This window comes from Chrysemys picta, chromosome 20 (genome assembly GCF_011386835.1).
Source record: "Chrysemys picta bellii isolate R12L10 chromosome 20, ASM1138683v2, whole genome shotgun sequence".
Taxonomy (NCBI): Eukaryota; Metazoa; Chordata; order Testudines; family Emydidae; genus Chrysemys; species Chrysemys picta.
In genome coordinates, this window is record NC_088810.1 from 19,867,787 (window position 1) to 19,892,493 (window position 24,707).

The window sequence follows — 24,707 nt, forward strand, 5'->3', positions numbered from 1 at the left end:
CAGAATATAGGTCAGTTTCCAAAACCCAGAGTCTTTCCCCTGATTCCCAAGGGTCCTGGATTAAGCCCTTAACATAAAGAACACCTTTAAGCTAGACCCTATGTTCTTTAATAAAGAAGTCGCAACACTCCTGCCTAATTTTGTCTCCGGTTAGTCTTTTGGTACTTTTCAAAATCCCTCATCCACCCCTGGAAGCCCCCCAGCAATCCTCTCAACATTTGATCTTCTTTAGAAAGGCCTTTATTTGACTTTATAGCAAACGAAACACTAGTTTAAATCAAGTGTACCTGGTACACTGTTACAGCAATGAAGTGGCAACAATTTTAGACGCGACCTACCCTCTCCTTTCCTCCTTCCTCCGGGCTGATCCACTGATTTAACACTGCCACAGGTGGGTTAGTGGGCATTCTACGCTCAAACATGATTTGGACGATAAAAACAAGAGCTAAACATGGATGAAATGTTACAGAAGTGAAAAATAAAAAAAAGAGAGATTCTCTTAATGTTATCGGTCTAGGAGAATTAAGATTTCATGTTAAACACTGAAGAATCAGCCATTAAAACAGTTATGCACAGTTAAGTCTGTTTACCTGAAGGATGCCTTAAAGTGGTCCATATGATACAAGTCAGTTAAGGATCCTACATGAATTACTGTCCAGATGGGTTTAAAAAAAAAAAATAATTCCAAACAACCCGCTTTGGACAAACCCGGGAACATCGGCACATGGATAAAGACTAGAAAAATCAGGTCATGAGACAAAAATGTTCTGTGCATGCCTGCTCCCCAGAATTCTGGATGTCTCTGCATCTCCCGGCCCAAAATCACCCCCCACAAGAAAGCCTTGGGCAAGACATTTTGATCCAAAGAGATTCTTCATCCCCTTTTATCTTATAAATTCTCACTCCCACCCCCATAAGTAACCTAGAACACTGTGTATATTTCACTTGAATTCAAGAGAAGAGGTAAACACTAATGGAGTCAATTTCACCCACTCCGTTTTAGGGGAGCAAAATGGGGTGAGGGAGATGTGTCAAAATCCTCGTTTGCATCCCTTAGCAGCTGCTCCCATCTGATCAAATATGTTACCAAGAGGGAGTATTCCCCCCGGCCCCATACCTCTCCATGGCATTTTATCTAGGAACACTGAGGGTGAGGCGGGGGGGGATTCCATCTCAACGTTGAACACTGCATGACAGCGCTCAGGACGCCAGTGAGCCTGTAGAGATGGAAATGCTCCCTTCCTCACACACTTTGAAAGAACCACGTTAATTAAGGTTTCACAAGTATAAAAATCAAATCAATCACTCAAAGACTCAATTCAGGACTAAAGAGGCAATTCTGATGGAGATGTGATTCGCTCGGAGATGCTAGTTTAAGTTTTGGAAAGGGACAGTACTCGTTGCAGTAATATCACGGGTTGGGTTCCCTCCCCTATATTTCCTGCTACTCTTTTTTTGTTGGTTTTAATTATAATACAATTTACAACTGTAGTAAGAATACTACGGCCAAAGCCCCCGGGAAGCCCTCAAGCTTCAGAAAGTCCATCGATCGTGTAATTGGCTTTCGCTGCTAAAGCTGTTACTTGCTGAGGCCTCCGAGTTCTGTGTTTGCCGAGTGGAATCTTCGCCGTTTAAGCTCTTCCTGCAGACTGGACACGTATCGTGCTGAAATGGAAACAGGAACGTAGAGTGAAAGCCCATCCCCTGCACCTTGGTAACCAGTGAGCAACCGTTTATATGGCAACTTTCCACCCCACAAGCGTTTTATGTGCACTACTTGGAGGAATTCCCTTCACCTACCATCAAAATGCAGCCACCTCTGGGTTAGCGCACGGCAGCTGATTTAGCAGTGCCAAGCAATGCTTGGCAGGATTCGATTTTAAATGGATAACTGTTGATAAATGTCGATTTCAACTGACACACTTAAGTTGATGAAAAAAAAAATCAATGGATAAGTCAGCATGCCTGCAGGGATCCGTTGTCGCTGGCTGTCACAAGAGTGAACAAGTGGGTCCGTGACAGCAGAGCTGCAGCGGTCTCCCCAAGCCGCCTCAGGACTGGCAGGGTAGAGCCGATCAGACATGCCAGGACTGCAAGCAGGACAACGAGCGCCCAGCTGCAGGCGAAAGGTGACCCCACTGCTGAATGGCTCCTGTGGCAGTGCAGGGAGCCCTCTGAAGCCGTGCCGTCAAGGATCCGCCCCCCGCTCTCACCCGCGGGGAGCGCTGTGGGTCGGTACTCTGCCCTGCCAGGACTGCAGCTTTCCCTGCACCTTGGGGCTCCAACGTCACCAGCCCACAGCTCCATTGTTACAGCCCTGCTCGCTCACTCACCAGCCAGGAGCCGACTCAGGGCAGGATCTGGTGAGCAGCAGGCCTCCCCCAGGGCTGGGGGTTCGTCTTTCTCCTTACAGTCCTGGGTGGGGATCGCTGCTCTGCCAGGCCAGGAAGACTGCAGCCTCCCCCACACCTTGTGCCCTGGTCTCTCGAGCCCCTTGGCAGCCCAGGATCTTCCCCACCCCCCCGTCAGTGCTGTCCAAACCCTAACCCCCAAACTATCAAAATAAAAACATCAAAAAATAGAAAAAAATACTACTAATAATAAAAAAAAAAAACATTGTCAAATTAGAAAAAAATAAAAACCAAATTCTGCCAATCCCAGTTATACAGTAGTTTAGAAAAGGGGGGAAAAGACCTCAGCATCCAGTTGAAACGGCAGGAGGTGGGGTGGGGGGAATTTACACCGTTGCAAAGTACTTTTTGGAGATCTATGGATGAAAAGTGCTATGTAAGCGCTAGGGATCTGAACTATTACATAGGTGGAATGTGGTGACCCACAGCAGAATGTGAAGAGAGCACACGGGTTAACGCTCCTACTCTTGTGAATAGCGCTGTTGAGTCTAAGTGAAAAGAAGCGATCAGGGCCTTATCTGAAAGACACTGCAAAGAGCCCCGAACAATATGCTGGGGCAAGGTTTTAACACTGACTCAGACGAAAGACCTTCCCCTTCTAACCAACACCATTTCATTCCGCCCTGGCAGTCTCCCAGCCGAGGGCTAACCCAATACACCCCCACTTAGCTCAGAGCTTGAGCTGTTGAGATCACATCCATGATGGCAGGACTGCCAGTTGTTTGGCCAATGTAATGTAACTATTAACCAGTAGCTAGCATCATCTTTGTTTGCTATTTTGATAATGGATAAGAAGGGACTGATGAATGGATCCGAAATTAATTGGGGACACATTATTTTGCACAGCACAAGAATGACATGGTAGAAAAGTAGCCATATGTTTCTAAAGAGAAAGGTTTTTTAATAGAAGTTACTCGGTGCTTTTTAAAAGCAGATTATACGTAACTATCTTGTAATCAGGCGCTTTAACAACTTGGCTACATAGGAAAGATGAGTGGACAACAGCGACAATGGAAAGATTTCATGGGAAAACTGGGCAGCAACGAACCACCATTTTTCTACCAATGCAGTATTTGAAGCTCTCTTCGATTGATTCCATTTCAGATCCCTGTTCTGCCACAGCCTCCGTGTGTGACTTTAGGCAAATGCCTCAGGGAGTTGTCAGGCTAAATATTAAAGACTGTGAGGAGCTCTGATATTACGGTAAGGGGACTCCCCAGTCACTAAAACAGATTCATCGACGATACAAAGAAGGGATGAATTCACAAATCAATTTAAATCCAAATGGTGGGAATACTTACCTTCAAGTGCTCCACTGAGCGTAATAAAGGTTTCTGAGCTTGCAGTGTGGGGATTAAAATAAGATCTGAAAGCTGGATAAGGAACTGGTTAAAGGGGAGACTACAACGGATCATACTGAAAAGTGAACTGTCAAGCTGGAGGAAGGTTACTAGCGGCGTTCCTCAGGGATTGGTCTGGGGACCAATCTTACTTAACATTTTTATTACTGACCTTGGCACAAAAATAAAATTTGCGGATGACACAAAGTTGGGAGGTCTAGGCAAGATGCAAGAGGGCTGGAATATCCTACAAGAGGATCTGGATGACCTTGTAAACTGGAGTAATAGAAATGGGATGAAATTTAACAGTGCAAAGTGCAAGGTTTTGCATTTAGGGACTAACAAGAAAAAGTTTTGCTATAAGCAATGGACTTATCAGTTGAAAGCAACAGAGGAGGAGAAAGACCTGGGTGTATTGGTTGATCACAGGATGACTAGGAGCCGGCAATGTGATGCGGCTGTGAAAAGGGCTAATGCAGTCCTAGGAAGTATCAGGCGAGGTATTTCCAGTAGAGACAGAGAAGTGTTCGTACCATTAGACAAGGCCCTGAGGAGACCTCATCTGGAATAGCGTGCACAGTTCTGGTCTCCCATGTTTAAGAAAGATGAATTCAAACTGAAGCAGGTGCAGAGAAGGGCGACTAGGATGATCCAAGGAATGGAAAACCTGGCTTATGAGAGGAGACTCCAAGATCTTGGCTTGTTTAGCCTGACCAAAAGAAGGCTGAGTGGAGATACGATTGCTCCCCATAAATACATCAGCGAGATAAATACCAAGGAGGGAGAGCAGTTATTTAAGTTAAGCACCAATGTTGACACAAGAACAAATGGATATAAAAGTGGCCATCAACAAATTTAGGCTTGAACTTGGACGAAGGTTTCTAACCATCAGAGGAATGAAGTTCTGGAACAGCCTTCCAAGGGGAGCAGGGGGCGGGGGGGAAACCTAACTGGCTTCAAGACTGATCTTGAGAAGTTTATGGAGGGGATGGTATGAGGAGACTGCATACAATGGCATGTAGCCAATCTACGACTGCTAGCAGCAACCATCTTCAGTAACTGGTGATAGGACACTAGATGGGGAGGGCTCTGAGTTACTACAGAGAATTCTTTCCCAGGTGTCTGGCTGGTGGGTCTTGCCCACATGCTCAGGCTCTAACTGATTGCCAGATTTGGGGTTGAGAAGGAAATTCCCCCCCAGGTCAGATTGGCAGAGATCCTGGGGGGTTTTCGCCTTCCTCTGCAGCGTGGGGCACAGGTCACTTGCAGGTTTAAATTAGTGTAAATGGTGGGAGGGCTTCAGTGACTCAGCCAGAGGTTAGGGGTCTATTACAGGAGGGGGTGGGGGTGAGGTTCTGTGATGTGCAGGAGGTCAGACTAGCTGACCATGACGGTCCCTTCGGACCTTAAAGTCTATGAGGTAGGTTCTCTCCATTTGGCAGGTGGAGAAACTGAGGCAGAAAGGTGCAGGGACTAAGCTCTGCTCACAAAGGAACTCAGGCCTAAGCCATGCTTCCTTCTATGGTATCTTCTTAGGGTTGGATTAGAGGTGGTGGAGACAGTCTGTGCATTAGGCAGGCACTGTGCGGCTCTGCAAGCTTCCCCCCCCTCTCTGTCGATGCCCCCTCAGGCATGCCAGGAGCCGTAGAAGGAAGCATGGCTTAGGCCTCAGTTCCTTTGTGAGCAGAGCTTAGTCCCTGCACCTTTCTGCCTCAGTTTCTCCACCTGCCAAATGGAGAGAACATACCTCATAGACTTTAAGGTCCGAAGGGACCGTCATGGTCATCTAGTCTGACCTCCTGCACATCGCAGGCCACATTCATTCCGTGATATCAGGATGATAATAAGCTGGGGGGGAAAGTTTACAAGTCGACACTTCCCACGAGGACAGAGACCCCAGCTTGTTTCACACATAACAACCAATTGTCAGATGGCACAAACTGGGCTACTGCTAACACCAACAGGATCTGACCGGGTGACTTCGAGATAAAAAGCGTCATAAATCCATTAGCAATTTCTCCAAGCCTCCATTTTACTTCAGCCTGAAGGACAGCTTTAGAAGAGACACGTTTCAAAGGCTGAATGATTAATACTATGGTGTCATGAAACGGAAGAGCTTTGGATTGAAGTGGCAGATAGTGTGGTCGATGCACCACATGCACCGGTAGCTCAAGACTGAGGTACGAGACAGCGAGGAGCGGTCAATATTAGCACAGTCTCTCTCACACACACGCACTTACCAGTTCTAACCATGGCACGATGCAGTTGCTGTGGAAGAAGTGATTGCACGGTAACTGTCGAACCTGCTCTGCTACTGTATAATCTTCTTTACAAACAGGACACTCCAAACCTGTATCTGCAGGACAGATTCATACAGGGGATGGGTTAGCACGCTGGACACAGCAGAGACCTGTTTGCACAGCCTTAATCCACAATGGGTCCAATGACAACAGCCAAAGCCTTACCAAAATGGGGCATCAAATGCCGCATTCCCTTACTGATCTCAGTTGATTTCTCCCAGAGGGATGCAGACAGGAGGACTCGAGCCGGGGAACAGTGAACAGTTGTCGAAGAGGAGCAAGGCTGAGTTTGCAGACGTGAGGAAATGATGGAGTATGGATTGTTTTTTTGTTTCGGTCGCCCGTGCATGGCACAATAAGGAGATCTATTTTATCCAGAGTGCCCTACCCAGTGCTGAAGGGCGACCGACAGGAATTGAGAACAGATACTGGACACCCCGCACTGATAAACAGAGAATAAATGTGGGTGGGGGCGATTCAGCACAGGAAAGGTCCTAGAGACGGGGAGGAGGAGTTTAGAACTAGGGAAGGAGGGTCTGAGCTGGATGGTGGTTTCTAGTTCTGTCAATGGGATTACTCGCAGGAGTGAAGTTACACAGTGTTTGTAGGATCGAGCCCAAGGGCAGTAAATTTCTCATGTCTAAAATGCCTTTGCCATTATTTTATTGACACTTTTATGGCCTTGGCGAGTCCATTTTCAAATTTTATTTTTATTATAACTTTTTGTTTTTATAGTTCCTGTTTCCTGATGGCTGGACTCCAATACATACATGGGAAGGGAGAACATTCAGCTACTTGAATGGCTTACAGTCGGCTTTATATTTGATGTTGGGGCCACAATGGACTTTTTTCCATAGTTAATGCTCTGCAAAGTGCTATTAAAGACCTTCCAATATAGGGCCTTGGGGACTATACAGCCTAACATTTGCCAGGCTGGCACAAAAGATGACCGATAATGAAAATCAAACTAGGGGCATTTTACTTGTCTATTAAACTCACTCGCGTAGGACAGTGCCAACAACACCAACACAAGAACTAGGGGTCACCCAATGAAATCAAAACAAACATAAGGAAGTACTTCTTCACCCGACACACAGTCAACCTGTGGAACTCATTGCCAGGGGATGTTGTGAAGGCCGAAACTATAACAGAGTTCAAAAAAGAACGAGGTAAGTTCATGGAGGATAGGTCCATCAATGGCTATTAGCCAAGATGGTCAGGGATGCAACTCCGTGCCAAAAGCGGAGAGTGGATGACAGGGATGGATCACTCACAATTACCTGTTCTGTTCATTCCCCCTGAAGCACTTGGCATTGACCACTGTTAGAAGACAGGATATGGGCTAGATGGACCATTGATCTGACCCAGTTATGGCTGTTATGTTAATTTTGCAATCCTGCTATGGAATTAGGATTAGTGATTCTTCCTCCCCAGGAAAGGAGCACGTTGGCTACATAGCAATCCCAGTTTGGACACAGAGCTGCTCTCCTGTCACCACTAGCGCTGCACTGACACTGCAGCTCCAGCACCAAACACATTTCCTAGCTTGCGTCCTTTGCCAGCAGAGACACTGAACCTGCCACATTAATTCCCGACTCAGTTGCCAGGTAGCACAACAGATGTTCAGCTAGCTCACAGACACGGGGCAGACTCTGCTGTTGCTTTGCAGGAGATATTATAATATGGAGATACACGCTCCTCTTCAGTCTCCATAAATCAGACTAAAACTCGTGCATATAAAAAGATCCAGACAAAAACAGATACCATGGAAACAGATTTTTTTTTTTGTAAATGAAACAGTGCGTCTTCAACCAATTTTAGTTTCAGGGAACACATTAGCTTATAGGGGGAAAAGAATCCGGACTGCAACTTTGAGTCACACACGTCTGCAAACACACTAAAAAAAAAAACCTTGCTGAACCAACAGTGAAACCGTGAGCACTCATGAAACACACACAATTCTTTGCTGTCAAGTATGTCAAAGGAACCGGTGATCTTTACACCCACATTTTAAAGAGGATTTAGGAGCAGTTCAGTAGAAATCTGTTCACAGTTGTATTTACCAGCTAAGAAAGGAGACGTGACATGCACGCTCCCCTTGGATCTGATAAACAGAAGGAGGTAACAACAAACATAAATAGAAGGAGGTAAGTTTAAAACAGCAGCAACAGCTCAAATAAGCAAAAGGCGTGTTTCTCATAACTGGATAAATGCAACATACCACATGCACTATGCATGCCGCTGTCAGTCCGAAACCTTGACTTTACCAACCAATGCCTGCTACTCATTCAATTCAGACCATTTTAGCTTTTGGGAGGGCAGTTGAGACCAGGGATCAAAGCAGGCCCACCTCCACAGTCAGGGTAGCCCGAGTTGTCAGCAGAACCTCCAGAGCTACAAAAAATCACAACCCTCCATTGCTTGAGCTGAGCGACTCAGCTAGATGGTGGCCCAGATGTTCGAGGGTGCACACAACACACAACTGAATGGGAGGTAGCAGGCAGTGGTGGAGGCAAAGAGTCTAATCATTAACGTAGGGAAGCTTAAGGGAAAAGTCAGAAAAGCCTTCGGGACCCATGGAGAGCACCAGTGTAGATCTATCAATGCATCCAAATGGTAGAAGACACACAGCAGGACGTCAAGCATTACTAGACATGGGAGGAAAGACCAGATATTGGACTTAACCCACCGACTTGTTCCTGAGTTACGGTCACCGTTGGAAGAGAGGTGATCTTCTCTTTGTCAGCTGGGGGCGGTCCTGTGTTTTCCAACTGTCCTAAAAGCTGCAAGGGGATGACAAACACACCATGTTTTAGAACGCAACCCAGCCTTGTCTTGTGGAATACCTCCCATTCAAGCTGTGCCTCCACACTACTCCACCACATTAACCAGGCCAGGGAGGGAGCTGCACCATAAAACATAGGCTAGTCGCTAGCTACAGGATAGGGAGGTTTTCAGACGGCATCTGAAGTTAAATGGATGCAGGTAAACTGCATCTGGCACAAACTGCAGAGAAAAAGGCTCTCGGACCACAGCAGGGAGCCAGTGCTGTATGAGCAGGGCGGGGAGGAGAAGAAAAAAACCAAGAGACAGGCTCGAGGGAATGGAGGAGGATACTGGACTGAAAGGGAGTTGACAGAGGTGTCTCGCGACTGGAGGGTTGGAGAAAGGCATTGTGCTGCCTGGTGGGCGTAAGAAGATACACAGCAGTGTTCTACACACGCTGGGACTTGGGCAGGCCACGAAGAGAGGAGATTACAAGTGGTCCCACTCTAGCCCAGTAATGACACCGCAATAAAATGACTGAGGTGATATTGACCCCCGTCACTCGCCCCCTCCAGACACGGGATGGAGGCACAGCCGAGAGGAGCTGTACGTCCACACAGAAACCAGACTGCTGCTTGTGGAATGGGGGGGGGGGGGGTGATGTCAGCAAACGGCACCTGATGACCATAATGAGACTCTCCAAGCCCCCTCCCCTGGACACGTGGGATGTGGGCTCCTTTGAGGAAGCTGTGATGAAGGAGAGCAAGATGCATTTGCGAGGCAGTTTGTAAAGCCGTGGCTAGCGGCGAACGACGGCAGATGGCCTGCACGCCATGTTCACGAGGTGCTTGACAACAGCAGGATTAGCTACCACAAAATGTTCTAGTTGCTCATCCTCTCCAAGACAGGGGAGTCATCGCCCTCCAGAGATTTGGCTCCACTCCCAAGCCAGCCCCTTCTGTTCTCATATTAACCAAAAAAGAGCTTGTGGGGTGGTGATGGGAAAGGAATTGACCCTATTCTCCTCCAACCAAGATGCACGGTCCCTAGTGGGCAGAAGGCAATCGGTAACTCATAGCTTCAGAAGGCTCTGTAGCTCTCGAGACATAAAAGCTGCATCTGTCTGAACAGGGATCTATGCAGAGAACTGAAATCTTCAACGCAATGCCGGGACTGTCTTTTTGTTGGGCGTTTGTACAGAACCTAGCACAACCGATACCTGGGCGCTACGGTCAGACAAATAAACGATAAGAAGTTAGCTTTGCTATCGTTAAGGTTTGCAGGACTGTTGCAAGGAACTTGCAACCTTCCTAGCAGATAGTTGCACAGCTAGAATTGGCGCTCACGAAAGGCAAGGAGATGAAATACTATACCCTGCAACGTCGGCTTTCATACGAAGCCCTCAAAGAGCCTCTGCATTAGCAGGACAGTAATTAAGCCTCAACGCTGCCCCATTCCCACAAGGAGATAGATATCCCTGTTTTATACAGGGGAAAACAAGGCATAGAAAGAAGAGATTCACCCAAAGTCTCACAGCCAGTCAGCAGCAGAGCTGGGAACCCAGGTATCCTGACCCATCTCCCCATCCCTTTTGCTAAGAACCAGCCCACCTTTACAAGCAGAGATGAAGCAAAAACGATCAGAACCAATTCCTCCTCCTTTACCCTGGTCCCTGTGAGCGTTCTAGACGATTAAAAATAGCTTAAAGCGTTAGCAGCCTCATTGCTGCCATAATCAGGATCCCCTTGTGCCAAGACGTTTGTGGTGATAACTCAGATGAGTCAGAATGAAACACAGAGCTGCATCGACTTACTACATGCAACACTAGCGAGGTGTGTTCTCAGACCAGGGACTGAGGAGCTGAGGTGGGGCTGATGGTTGTGGAACTGTGGGTCAGCTGCTCTCAAAATCATTAGCCTCAAAAATGATTTAAGGGCTGAAATGAATGCCTTACAGTGAGAGACTAAAAGAGACTGTTTAGCTTATCAAAGAAGATCCAGAGAGGACTGGATGATGGAGTTTAAGTACCTTCCTGGGTAAAGATACTAAAGGGCTCTAACAGGGAAAGGCGTAACAAGAACCAAAGCCAGACAAATTCAAATTAGAAATAAGGCCTAGTTTTTTACGTGAGAGTAGTTAACCATTGGAACAAACCACCCAGCGAAGTGGTGAATTCTTGATGTCTTCAAATCACAACTGGATGCCTTCCTGGAAGAGATGCTTTACTCAAACCAGGTACTGGGCTCCATACAGCAGTAACTGGATGAAAGGTTATAGCCTATGCTATACTGGAGGTCAAACTAAATGATCTAATCATAGAACCATATAACTGTAGGGCTGGAAGGAATATCAAGAAGTCATCAAGTCCAACGTCTGAAGAGGCAGGACCATGTAAACCTAGGCCATCCCTGACAGGTGTTTGTCCAAGCTGTTCTTAAAAACCTCCAACAACGGGGATTACGCAACCTCCCTTGGCAGCCCGTTCCAGAGCCTAACCCCCCTTAGGGTTAGAAAGTTTTTCCCTAATATCGAACCTAAATCTCCCTTGCTGCGGATTAAGCTCATTGCTGCTTCTTCTATCTTCAGTGAACACGGAGAACAATAGGTCACCGTCCTCTTTATAAACAGCCCGTAACATATTTGAAGACTTACCAGGTGCCCCCACACTCTTCTTTTCTCAAAACTAAACATGCCCCTTTTTTTAAAATCTTTCCTTGTAGGTTTTGTCACGCTCCTCCACACCCTCTCCAATTTGGCCACATCTTTCCTGAAGTGTGGCACACAGAATTGGACACAGGTCGCCAGCTGAGGCCTCACCGGTGCCAAATAGATCAGAACAATTACCTCCTGTGTCTTACATACACTATTTCTGTTAATACATCCCATAATGATATTAGCCTTTTTTTTTGCAACGGCATCACCCTACTGACTCATATTCAATGCGTGATCCACTAGAACCCCCAAGTCTTTTCAGCAGTACAACCACCTAGCCAGTTATCCCCAATTTTTTAGTTATGCATTTGATTTTTCCTTCCTAAGTGAAGCACTTTGCACTTGTCTTTATTGATTTTCATCTTTCATAGATTCTAGGACTGGAAGGGACCTCGAGAGGTCATCGAGTCCAGTCCCCTGCCCGCATGGCAGGAACTCAGAACTCAGACCAGTTCTCCAATTTGTCAGTGTCATCCTGCACTGCGATCCTGCCCTCAAAAGTGGCTGCAACTCCTCTTGGCGTGGTGTCATCTGCAAATTTTATAATTTGTCATCTGCTCCACTCTGTTATCCAATCGTCCCTGCTGGCCTTAAAAATCTATGAAAAAGGGATTATCTCTAGAAGGAAGTGAGATTGACAGGAGAGGGAAGTGAAAGATAGAAAAATCTTACAGGCACAAATCAGAAAGCTTGGGCAGAATAACTGGGTCTCACCCCACATCAGCACACGTGCAAATCTTACCTGGGTCACAATAGCATCAAGGCCGCTCTGTCCCCATGCATAGTCGCCTGGATTGGAGTGCAGCATTCCACTCCTGCAGATAGAAGCAAACAGTTAAGGGAGCGATTTTGTCAACCTCAATACAGCTCAGAAATGTTCTTGCACTGAAATTCAAACAAACACCAGCAGGATTTATACAGCACATCATCCTGTGGGATCCCAGAGATGAAGCCGTTCAGCTGGGTACAGATCTGACAGCACAAGAGCCATCCCATTGTGGAGTGCCATTTATCGCATAGACACAACAGATTTGCAGCACAACGCTTGTTTACTGCAACGATCTGATCCAAGGAGGTGGTGCTAAACGCTGCTCGCTACTCACCAGGAAAAAGGGTGCTGTGAGCCTGGGATTGCTGAGTTTGCAAAAAACCCTGCAAAGATCTGCTGTATTATTCTGTTAAGAAGAAAGGGTAAAAAAAACAAACAAAAACAAAAAACAAATTGAGCAAACAGGCTAGGACAAAAACACAGGCAAGCAACAACATTTTAGTGAGAGAAGGACAGTGAACCACTAGCTCCTCCCAAAATCAACTACGGGTCCCTCCCTCAGAAAGCCACACTTTTTGGGAGCGTTTGTTGTACATCTTTCCTCCAAGGGTGAGCCAAGACTGCCCAACAGACGGGAGGAAGGAAGCATGTTTAAAGCAATGCAAACTTCTCCGAGATGGTGCCAGGGGTTGAGATTTCCAGGACACTGATTCTTCTTCCTTACTCCGGTAGCTTTCATTGCTGTGGGGATGGAGATTAAAGGAGGAGGAAGTAGAGAGTGAAAAATATTCAACTCCGAGTCAATAGTTTTCACTGATTTTGGGGGGAGAATGTGGGTTTTTAAATGACATGCCCTGGATCCAAGGAGTTATGGGAATGGCAGGTGTGGCAAGTGAACGAACACTCAGAGTTAAAAACCTGGACCTGTGTAAAGGATTTTAGGCACTGCAATACCTAACTGATTTAGGAGCCTAAATCTCATTTTCAAAGGGGATTTAGACACTTAGGAGCAAAAATCCCATCAACTGTCAACATGATTTGGTTCCTACGTGTAAATCCCTTTTGAAAATGAGATTTAGGCTCTTAAATCAGTTAGGCACTGCAACGCTGAGCCCAGCGATGTGGAAACACCTTTCAAAATCTGGGCCCTAGTCTCTAGGGATACTCAACGGATCAAAGCCAGTCTTCCTGCACCTGCCGCAGCACCAGATGCAGGACCAAGACCTCTTATTGTATTAGCTCTCAGCATCCTCTTGGCCGAGCACGCTCCCATCCGGGGGTTAGGAGCCAAAGAGACTATTCCAATCCCTTCTCTCCTCCATAGCACCAGTCCTGCCTGCCTCCCGAAACAAGAGCTCTCGTACCTCCCGCAGCATGCCCCGCGACCCCAGGAGCAGCCGCTTCCCCTAACGCCCTGTGACCCCTTAATGGCTCCTGGCTTGAGGTTGTGCCCAGGAATGGGCGGCAGGTAGAGCGGGTTAGGATGGAAGGAAGAAGGTGGATTCCCCACTGATGAATGGAGTGCCAATCTGGGACTTTGTCTAGGTAAGCACTCTGACCCAATACTCCCACCTGCCTCCAAATCTAAGGACCTGCCCCATGCCCAAGGCGTTAAGAATTAAGACGACAGCGGGGCCAACTCCACAATCTAATGGGAGGGCACCACACTGCCGTGCAGGGGTTCGGAGGTCACGACTCGTATCTGTCCTTGTTCCCAGACTGATAGCATTACTGGGGCACCCCAGAGGCAGTGGACCCAATGCCTCTCTTTAGCAACCCCAATTCTGGAGTGGCCCCAACAGGCTTTACGAAGGACCCAGTCATCCACGGGGGGGGTGGGTTCCAGTCTGCTGAGGGGTAGGGCTCTGGGAAGCCTGGCGGCTCAAGCAGGAAGGAGGCCCGAGATAAGCTACAATAAGTACACTGAAAGTCTCGTCACTTACCCTTCAATAGCAGGAGACCTGTCTGGACGTGAGCTGCCCCGGGATCTGTACCTCCGTGTCATGGGCAGCCGCGGGGGTCTGCTTGGTCCCCAGAGATCCGCATGTGCTTGATGGCCCCTTTCGTTGTCTCGGCTGTCTTGATCCAGCGAGCTGCTGCTCAGAAACGGTCTGAAGTCTGGGAATAACATTGTGTGGTCCAAGTGGTCCCAAAGCTGTTGAGAAGCCAAAACACATGCAACACACGTGCACAGGCTGTTAGGGCAGGAAAGGAAGACCTGCTTTAAATACAGTTCAAGAGGGATTGGATGGGTCAAGGGATCAGTAGCGGACATGGGATCTCTCTCCTCTTGATCATTGGTTTGACTCTAACATAGGTCGATAGAGACTGAAAGCTGTTGCCACTTGATGGTGGCTCACGTTCAGTAGCCTATGGAACGAGCAGGGAGGGGAGGACACCACTCCTAGGGTGACAGACAGACACCCCCACCACACCCCTCGTTACTAGCCTCAGCAGAGGCCAAGACTGACTAGGCCACAGAAACCCCCCAGGGCAGAACAGAGGCTCAGGGTGAGAGCAGCATAAGGATAGCTGCCGTTATCTCTTCTAGGGTTAGACAGAGGGCTACAATCTCCGAGGCTGCAAATCTGGACTCTTTCTCCAGTGTGATGGATTTTAAAATTACTTCTAGACCGAAAGGTGAGGTTTCTTCTGTTCCAATGGAGACAGGACCCAGAGGGGAAAATATCGGCCGCTCGTAAATGCAGGGCTAAACAGCAGAGGAGCTGTGGTTTTCTAAAGGCCCTTTAGAAATGAACAGTATACCAGTGACAAGTATTAGTCTGACATCCCTGGAGACCGACAGTCTCTATTCCCAGAGCAGGTACTGCAAGGGCAGAACAAGTTTTCCCACACACCGCTCCCTGCCCTATCTGTATCCCCGTAGCGCCTAGAGACCCCATACAAGATCAGCTGCCCGGTGCTGTACAGACACACAGTAAGCGCCACATGTTGTAATCTCTTTGTGGCAATGCTGTCTACGCAGACAGACAAAACAGGCACAGAGAAGGGAAGTGAATTGTCCAAGATCATTGGGGGAAGGGATAGCTCAGTGGTTTGAGCATTGGCCAGCTAAACCCAGGGTTGAGAGTTCAATCCTTGAAGGGGCCACGTAAGGATCTGAGGCAAAAATCAGTACTTGGTCCTGCTAGTGAAGGCAGGGGGCTGGACTCAATGACCTTTCAGGGTCCCTTCCAGTTCTATGAGATAGGTATATCTCCATATATGATCATATAGCAGGTCTGCTGAGTCCCGGTCCAGTGCTCTACCCACTAGGCCATGCTGCCTATCTGATAAGTAATCAGGGACTCACTACACAGACGGTACCAAGCGGCAGAGGTCAGCAGTGGCCAGAAGCCATTGCTACCCAACAGGGGATATTCTGCATGTCAGCAGTCTGAAAAGGCTGACCCCATGGACAAATGAAAGGCCTCCATCTGCACAGGCTACTGTAGTCTACAGGCTACAGATAACCTCTGGGTTCGTGCCTTTGAAGCTGCAATCGCTGTGACAGAAAAATCCTCGGCGTACTGCAAAACGGGGCAGCAGGGTTATACCAGGCCTGGGGAACCGGACAGAACTGCGAAGTCAGTTAATTAAGAGCTGCCTTTTGGGAAAACTTTGTAAAACGTCAAGCAGAGCAGGGGGAAGAAACAAAGTCATCCTGAGAAAAGCAATTTAGCAAATTTAGATTGTTTGCCAGACATTTTCTGGGAACCATGGCAACCAGCTTAATTTAGCCCAAACTAATCAGGTGCATCACCCCCAATTAGACTAATTTGTTGATTCTTTCCTGGCAGATTTATGCGCAGCTATCAAAGCAGACTACATGTTTGTTTTAGTAACTTACGTAGCGTTCATCATACTTAGCCAGAATGGAGCTAAATGCAGTTCTCAAAGCGCAGGCCTAGTGGGTGTCAGCGTAGCCTAGCAGATGGAGCACTGGACTGGGACTCTGGAGACAGGGGTTCTAATCCTGGCTCTGCCATTGGCTCAGTGCGTGACCTTGGGCAAGTCACTTTAACCTCCCCGTGCCTCAGTTTCCCCATCCGTACTTACCTTCTTTTTAAAGTGCTTGAACAGCTATGGGGGAAAATAGGTAATAACATTATAGGTGCCTCCGGCAAAGAGGGGGTGAGGAAAGGAAGGAGCAGATGAAAAAGGCTAGGGGAGAACTAATCGAAGTACAAAAGCCTTGCATCTAACCTTCAAAGCAGCTGCAGAGGGGCCGTGGTGGATACACGTAGGGAGATAACACCAGGCCATGAAAGTCTCATGTTCGGCCAGTTCCAGATGGAACCTCGGTGTATCAAAGAGATGGAATGAACACAATCGCCTTGGACCGACTCGTAGAGAGATGGGCGCTCACGTGTTCTTCCCAATCAGCTGATAAAGGTCCAGGGAGAGAGTAGCTGTTCTTTTCCCTTCCTGACCTTGCAGCAGAATATTTATTAGGTTTTCTGCCAAGGGTAGGGGAGAGCTGCAATGCTTCCGCTCCCTTCACTGCGCTAGGTTTACGGATCGAATGTGTAAAACGAAAGCATTTTGTTTTAACACCGATGAAAAAAGAAGTCTTGATGGGATGTGGGGGAGGAGGGGTTTCTGGTGGGTAGAGCAGAGGACGAAGAGCTAAGCCTCCATAACATCCGCTGCTCATTGTGTGACCTTGGGAAAGACACACCGCCTCCCCGGGCCTCTATTTCTCCATCTGTAAAACGGGGATTAAACCTCCCTCGCGGAGCGGAGGGCGATGTGAATCAGCATGTGACTAACTAGCATTAGATCTGAAATCCTCCAGCGCCAGGTTCCATAGAAACAGAAGAGCACGTTTTGCTTGGAAACAGGCTGCTGAATTCAGACCACAGACAACAGCTGTGGTGATAACGGCCAATCGTCCAGGTCAGACAGTGCCACGTATTTTGTAGGACCCACTGATCCGTTTAAGCCCAGCTTTCTGGCCGACAACAAACAGTAGCTTGCTCATTCTGCAACAGGTTAGCTGGCTCATTAAGCGAAACTGGGCTCGGCTCTCCAGATCCGGTCCAGGAGCTCCCTGTTGGGCCCACTGAGAGGGTGGGGCAGCACCTGACAGGCTACAAAAGGTCATTGAGAAGTCAGAATAGGGGAATCAGGCAGGGGAGGAGAGCTGCTGGAGAGATGGTGGTTCCTGGGAGAAAGCGGAGACAGGGGAGCAGCACACGGGGTTTGCTGGCTGGTGTTCCCAAGCCAGAGGGCCGAAGGCAGGGGGAGCAGCAGAGGGAGATGCCTGCTGGCTCTACGCCAGAGCCAAGAGCCAGAGAGGGCGGAAGGCAGGGGGAGCAGGAGAGCGGCTTATCCGCTGACATCTCCTTGCTGGAGAGCTGGAGCCTGAGGAAGGCAGAGCGGGCTGGGGGAGCGAGGGATGCTCCCAGCAGAGAGGCTGGGAGAGATGCTGCTGGGAAGAGCAGGGTTGCCCCCCAAAAGGATGGGCAGGGTTTCTGTCCCGACAGAGGGAAAGAAGAGGACAGCTGTGACGGAAGACGCTGGGGTATGATACGAACAAGGACTAGATGCACTGGGGTGAGACAGACTAAAATTTTGGGACCTTTGTTACAGACTATTTGCAGAAGCATTTTGTAATAAATACCACCCCTCTTGGGGGCCAGTTTAAGTAAGAGCCTGAAGTGGAGTCCTCGGAGTTACCCAAGAGGGAAACTGAGGCAAGGGGCCACTTGCAGGGGTGCCCAGGAGGGGGGCCCACTTGTTTATACCACCACCAGTGCATGCTCCATTCGCTCACACAGCCGCTGCTTTTGCTGTCGAAACCCACCTGTTCCTTTACTAAACTGAACAGCTGTCGGTTCCGCGACAACCCCTTAGGTAAGCCGAGACGCTCGGCTCAGGTGTGCTATTTGCATAGGACACGAGCTTTCAGGGTAGTCAATGAAATTATGCAGCGCAATTGGCTCGATTTCCTCGGCTTTTCCCCCGCTTGCAGGAAAGAAGTGGGGCGTATAGAGACAGTCACGAAGCAAGGGAATCTCCCCGTTCTCCTCTCCTGGACCTCTGACGGCATCATTCAGAACTGAAAGTGCTAACTTGCAATCTTAGGCTGCAAAACCAGTTTTGTTTTATTGCATTTTTAGAAAGCCTCTTCGTGATTAAACAAGCCTGCGGTTCAAAATAGCTCAGTTAGTAGCAACTGATGCTCTGTTACTATGAGGGCGCAGAAGGTTTATTAAGATTTTTATGAAAGATTTCAGAGTGTGCAAGCAACCAAGTAGTGTCAGATAAGAGAGCTACCAGTGTGAAGCGGGAGCAGTTGGCATTTACACTGGATATACCAGTGTCAGGTGATCTAGACACATCACTATAAAATGACACTAGATACAGCTGCATTTTGAGATGTATCAAAAGAATCAGATACAACAGAACATATCGTAAGACGGAAATAGAATAATCTCAACATATTTACTATCCACATTTTACTGACACCTCATCAGCCTGGAAAACCGCAGCTTTATTTTGTGTATCTAAGTAGCTCAGTTTACAAGATCTTTATGCCTACTAGTTCAACTCCGCATCAGAGGACGAGGGGAAGGAGAAGAAAAAAAAAAAAAAATCCAGATTATGATCTGCTTTGTGATTCACCAAACACACACCCCAGAATCAGAACGGAGCTGGAACTTTTGTTGAACAGAATGCAGCTACGCTCGCCTGCAACCCCGCCAAGAGCAAAAGCTCATTATTAATACTAATCTGAATACGTACATAGCGTCTTTCATCCTGAACACCATCCCAAAGCTCTTTGCGAACTGTCACACAAAATACAAGCAAAGATCACTTTATTCGCCGTCACTTCTGGAGTAGACCACGGCAGTTTACTAGCACACAGCAGTGGTTTCATTTCTATATCCAGCTGAAACTTCAGAGGGGAATTGAGCCCATGTGTACACTAGCGAGCTTACAGCGGCACAACTGTACCGATGCAGCGGTGTCACTGTAAGATCACTTGTGAAGGCGCTTTATGCCAGCAAGCGAGAGCTCTCCCGCCGACATAGTTAAACTACCTCCGACGAGTGGCAGTAGCTCTGTCGAGGGGAGCGCGTCTCCCGCCAACATAGCGCTGTCCACACCAGCGCCTGTCAGTGTAACTTACGTCACTGAGAGGGGTCTTCTTTCACACCTTGAGTGACATAAGTTACACTGACAAACATGGTAGTGTAGACATAGCCTCAGATATGCAGAATGTAATTGATTGTAAGATGATTAAGGGCATGAAACAGTTTCCATATGAGGAGAAATTAAAAAGCCTGGGACTGTTCAGCTTAGAAAAGAGATGACTGGAGGGGTAGGGAGGATAGTATAGAGGTCTATAAAATCGTGACTGGTGTGGAGAAAGTGAACAGGGAAGTGTTATTTACCCCTTCACATAACACAAGATCCCCGGGTCACCCCATAAATTAACGGGCAGCAGGTTTCAAACAAAGAAAAGGAAGTACTTCTTCACCCAACGCACAATCAACCTGTGGAACTCATTGCCAAGGGATGTTGTGAAGGCCAAAACTATAACAGGTTTCAAAAAAGAATTAGGTAAGTTGATGGAGGATAGATCCATCAATGGCTATTAGCCAGGAATGCAACCCCATGCTTTGGGTATCCCTAAACATCTGACTGCCAGATGCTGGGATTGGATGACAGGAGATGGATCACTTGCTAATTGCCCTGTTCTGTTCATTCCCTCCAAAGCACCTGGCACTGGCCACTGTCAGAAGACAGGATACTGGACTAGATAGACCCAGTGTGGCTGTTCTTATGTTTTTATCTTCTTCTGTCTCCCAATACTCCCGCCAGCGAGAGATGACTGGACAAGGCCACTTTTGAGTCCCATCACCGCTGTTCTTTGCTACATGTGGGGGAAAGAAGGGAATTGCAGTAGATGCACCCTAGATCATGCCTCTTTCACTCCCTCTGCATCTGTTGCCCCTGTCTCCTTGCATGATTATCTGCTTTGAGCCTTTGTCCTGCCATGCTCTGTGCTTGGAACTGTTCTGTTCACATGCGCCAAGCCATCAACTTCAAAGCCCTCCTCAAAACCCACCATGTTCATGAAGCCTCCTATAGAGATCTCCTTAAAGACTACAGCTGTAGTCAATGGCACAACTCTCATGTACTGGGACCAAAATTTCACCCAAGGTGACGCTGTACCTTCTTGTTGTATGTGTCTGAGATGAGAGCAGAGATTCCATCTGTTCTGTAAAGGAGTGTGCCTCTACTCAACAAACAAAAAAAGCTCTCATGTAGCATGGCTTACAACTACACATTCAGGGTTTGAGACTGCTATCTGCTGGAAAGCAAATAAGTCAGTCACACATCAATCTCCTCCTCCTATCAGTGTGCTCCTAGACATGCTTTCAAGAGTGTCATTCCCTGAATGTAAATTTTCCTTCAAAAAAATTGCTAAAATCCAAAATAGATTTTTTGCTCAGCTCAGGGTTTTTTTTTTTTTTTTTTAAAGTCAGCATTAAAAGCAAACTCACCTCTGCAAACTGTGTGGATGGACTGTCGTCTATTCCACTGCCACTACCATCTAGAAAACTGAGGAGAAAACAGACTAGTCAGAGCTGGTTGTTGCTTTCAAAAATAAGCTCCCCCTTCTGGGGGTTAAATATAGACAGAAGCCAGTGTGAGCCAGACTCTCTATAAGGAACAAGACGAGGCTCCCATGTGGGCAAAAAAGGATGATCAAATGTGGTCCGAGTTGCTTTGTGGAAGGAATTAATCTATATATAAAACACAGTGTCAGCCCAGAGGGGACATGCAGGTAAAGCTATGCGCCTGCTGAAAGAATAAAGTGACTCTACAGCGCACCAATTTAGGTTTCCCTTGTATGGAAAAAATATGCAAGATGTTTTAGAGAGGCTCCAATCTGGAGGAAGCCAGTTCACAAGAGAGTCACTGAACAGCGGTATAAATACATTTCCCTCGGGCTGCTAGATTCGCATTTGTGCTTCACTGTGGCTGTTTATTTCCTTCACGCCGTTCAGAGCAGCTCACTGGTTTATTTGGATATTTGGCACTTTGTCCCCTCCCGTCAAACTCCCTCACCACACCTACTAAACTGAAACTGAAAGCGTCCTGTGCTTAGCTCTGCACCACAAACCATGGCATTTTGCAGAGTTTGTTCAGGGAAGGGTGCTCACAAGGGTGAAAGGGCTACTCAGTTCCAAGGCAAACATTCCTAACCACAGAGCCAAGCAAAACCATTGGGCTTCATGTAATTACATCTTTATGTTCATTTGTTAACTGCTAGGAATATCTGTGTTCAAAAGGGACAGTGACTCACATCTTCCAAGTGAAACATGTTACATGGCTTTCCTGCTTCGGGAGCCCTGACATCAGACTTTAGTTACCATTCCCACTCCAAATAGCACAACTTTCTCAGCAGTGTCTCAGGAAGTGCCAGACTAGCATATTTTTCAGTCCCTAGTTGTTTGTAGGCAGCGTGTTCTACTGGATAAAGAACTGGACTGTGAATCAAGAGATCTGGCTTCTATTTCTGGCTGTGTTACCAAATCGCTGTGACCCCTTGGGCACAGTCCCTCAATTTCCTCGTTCATAAGACACGGAGATCAATGGATGAAAACTGGTAATTGTCATTTAAATCCCAACAACTAGCACATTAGAAGGAGCAGAGCGTCAGGATACACAGTCTGCTTTATGCAATCAGAGGAAAGGCGGAGTCTTGTTCAAACATGATTAATCAGCCGTGTTTAATCAACTCACACACAAAATAAGGTGCTACACGTCTCCAAAGAGCTCACCAATACAAAACATCTTTGAAATAGGCACCATATAATGAGTTACGCCATCGTTACTATTAAGTGGAATATTAAATCAAGCCGTATTATATGGCATTAGACCAAGATTTTGCTCCACCTAAAACTTGGACAGGATTTGCGTTGCAAATCAACGTTCCGTCTCGCCTACGTTTTTGCCAGAAGAGTGCTAAATTAGTACCTAGCGACGCTACCCCCCACCACCAAATTAGTTTCCATTAATAAACTAGCAGCAACTCTACAGTGCTCTGTATGTTCAAACATTAATCAGTCCCAACAATCCCATTAAATATTATCCCCGTTTTAAAGTTTGAGAACTTGAAGCAGAGGCACGAGGAGACTTTCTTGAGGCCACAAAGGGAGTCGGTGTCAGAGCAACGCACCGGCGTTCGAATCCTGATCCCCAGTTCCATACTTAGACAGTTAGGCTTAATTATAGTGGCCCATAAGACAGACGCAGTCGTGCGGGGAAAGTTATAGCAACAATATGGCTTCTCCTGAGCTTTGCTAATAGAGAGGAGGGATGGTCTAGTGCAGAGTTGGGCAAACTACGGCCCGCGGCCCACATCTGGCTAGCTCCCGGCCCCTCCCCTGCTGTCCCTCCTCCCCCACAGCCTCAGCTCGCTATGCCGCCAGCGCTCTGGGCAGCGGGGCTGCGAGCTCCTGCTGGGCAGTGCGGCGGCGTGGCTGGCTCCGGCCAGGCTGCGAGCTCCTGCTGCTCTGAGCGGCATGGTAAGGGGGCAGGAAGTGGGGGGGGGGGGTTGGATAACGGGCAGGGGGTCCCAGGGGCACTCAGGGGACAGGGGGCGGTTGGATGGTGCAGAGCGGGCAGTCAGGGGACGGAGGAGGTTGGATAGGCGTGGGAGTCCCAGAGGGCCTGTCAGGGGGCAGGTGTGTGGATAGGGGTTGGGGCAGTCATGGGACAGGGAGCGGGGGGGTTAGATAGGGCGTGGGGTCCCGGGGGAGGGGGGAGCGGTTGGGGTGGGGGGTCCCAGGAGGGGGTGGTCAGGGGACCACCAGGGGAGTTGGATGGGTCGGAGGTTCCGAGGGAGGCAGTCAGGGGGCAGGAAATGGGAGGGGACAGCGGCCAGGCTGTTTGGTGAGGCACAGCCTTCCCTACCCGGCTCTCCATACAGTTTTGCAACCCCGATGTGGCCCTCGGGCCAAAAAGTTTGCCCACCCCTGGTCTAGCGGTTAGGGAGCTAGCTGAGAGACCAGGGTTCAATCCCCTCTTCCGGCACAGACTCCCTGTTTGTGGCCTGGACAAGTCACTTAGGTCTAACCCCTAGCCCTAACCCCCGGTGTAGACACTACTAGGTAGATGGAAGAATTCTGTAGTTAGTCCATCTCTCGGAGAGATGGACTAACTACAGTGATGGAAAAACCCCTTCCATTGATGCAGGAAGTGTCTACACAACAGTGATACAGGAGCACAGCTGCAGCACTGTAGCTGCGATGCACTAGCGTAGACACGCCCTTCGTGTCTGTGTCTCAGTTCCCTGTCTGTAGCGTGGGAATAACAGCACTGCCCCACTTCACGGGGGGTTGGGAGGATAAATAACTTTAAAGAATAAGAGGTGCTCAGACACTACAGTAATTAAAGTACCTTAGATGGAGAGAAAAGGTACTTTTAACCTTCATACCTGCAACCACAAAGGTTTAAATCTCCTCTCGGTGAACTTGCCTAATTGGCATTAACAATTATATCCCCAAATCCATAACAGCACTCATCTATCACAGTGGTTCTCAACCTGTTGTCTGTGGAGCCCTGGGGGTCTGCAGACCATGTCTAAGATTTCCAAAGGGGTCTGCACCTCCATTCAAATTTTTGTAGCGGTCCGCAAATGAAAGAAGGTTGAGAACCACTGATCTACCGGACACAAGCAGAGACTAACCTCACAACTTCCACTTCTTTATTAAGGGGCTTCCTTGAAGTTCTCCTTGTCAATATCACTCCAGTGTCCCAATAACTGTTTGTTTTACTCTGGGGAGATGAGTGTGTTAATAAGTGTTCTATAACTGTCACTGCTATCAGTTGATATAAATAGGTCCTGTTTTAATTTTGCACCCATTTTCCCTTATTTTAGGTACAGCATTTAAATGCCTTGCAATACACAACTTACAAATTGATTACAAATATATATATTACCAATTGACCTCACACATTCAGGAGCATGTACAATACCTGGAATCATCTGTCACTTCTTCAATAAAGCCAGATTCACATCTGGGGCAAATGTACTCCTGCAAAGAGAGAAAAGGGAAGTCTTTAGCCACATGACGCTCAGTTTGCAGATGCAGGCAAGAAATACAGTGCCCAAGGTGAAGCTCAGAGGCATCGCATGTGTGATTCTGACATGGATTCTGAATTTTTGTTTCCCCTGCAATAAAAATACAGACTTTGCACCTCCGTGACATCTTTTATCAGAAGATCTCAAAGCACTTTAAAAAGGGCGGGTATTATTCCCGTTTTATAACCGAGGGGCCGAGAGGTGCCTTTCCCAAGGTCACACAAAGTCAGTGGCAAATTGAAAAAATCAAACCCTCTGTTTCCTGACTCCCAACCCCTTGCTCTAACCAGTAGACTGTGC

General features: G+C 47.8%; 1 protein-coding gene across 1 annotated transcript in view; it reads right to left on the bottom strand.

Annotated features, from left to right (window-relative positions):
• Positions 1 to 224: 224 nt before the first annotated feature.
• RNF115 (ring finger protein 115) overlaps positions 225 to 24,707 on the bottom strand; it is a 42,368-nt gene continuing 17,885 nt past the window's right edge. The window contains exons 2-9 of the mRNA XM_005293625.5: positions 24,302 to 24,360; positions 20,818 to 20,875; positions 14,242 to 14,453; positions 12,633 to 12,704; positions 12,272 to 12,344; positions 8,741 to 8,834; positions 5,992 to 6,107; positions 225 to 1,665 (exon numbers count right to left, since the gene is read on the bottom strand). Coding sequence (XP_005293682.1) covers positions 1,534 to 1,665; positions 5,992 to 6,107; positions 8,741 to 8,834; positions 12,272 to 12,344; positions 12,633 to 12,704; positions 14,242 to 14,453; positions 20,818 to 20,875; positions 24,302 to 24,360 — 816 coding nt within the window. The 3' untranslated portion in view covers positions 225 to 1,533. The remainder of the gene's footprint in view (positions 1,666 to 5,991; positions 6,108 to 8,740; positions 8,835 to 12,271; positions 12,345 to 12,632; positions 12,705 to 14,241; positions 14,454 to 20,817; positions 20,876 to 24,301; positions 24,361 to 24,707) is intronic.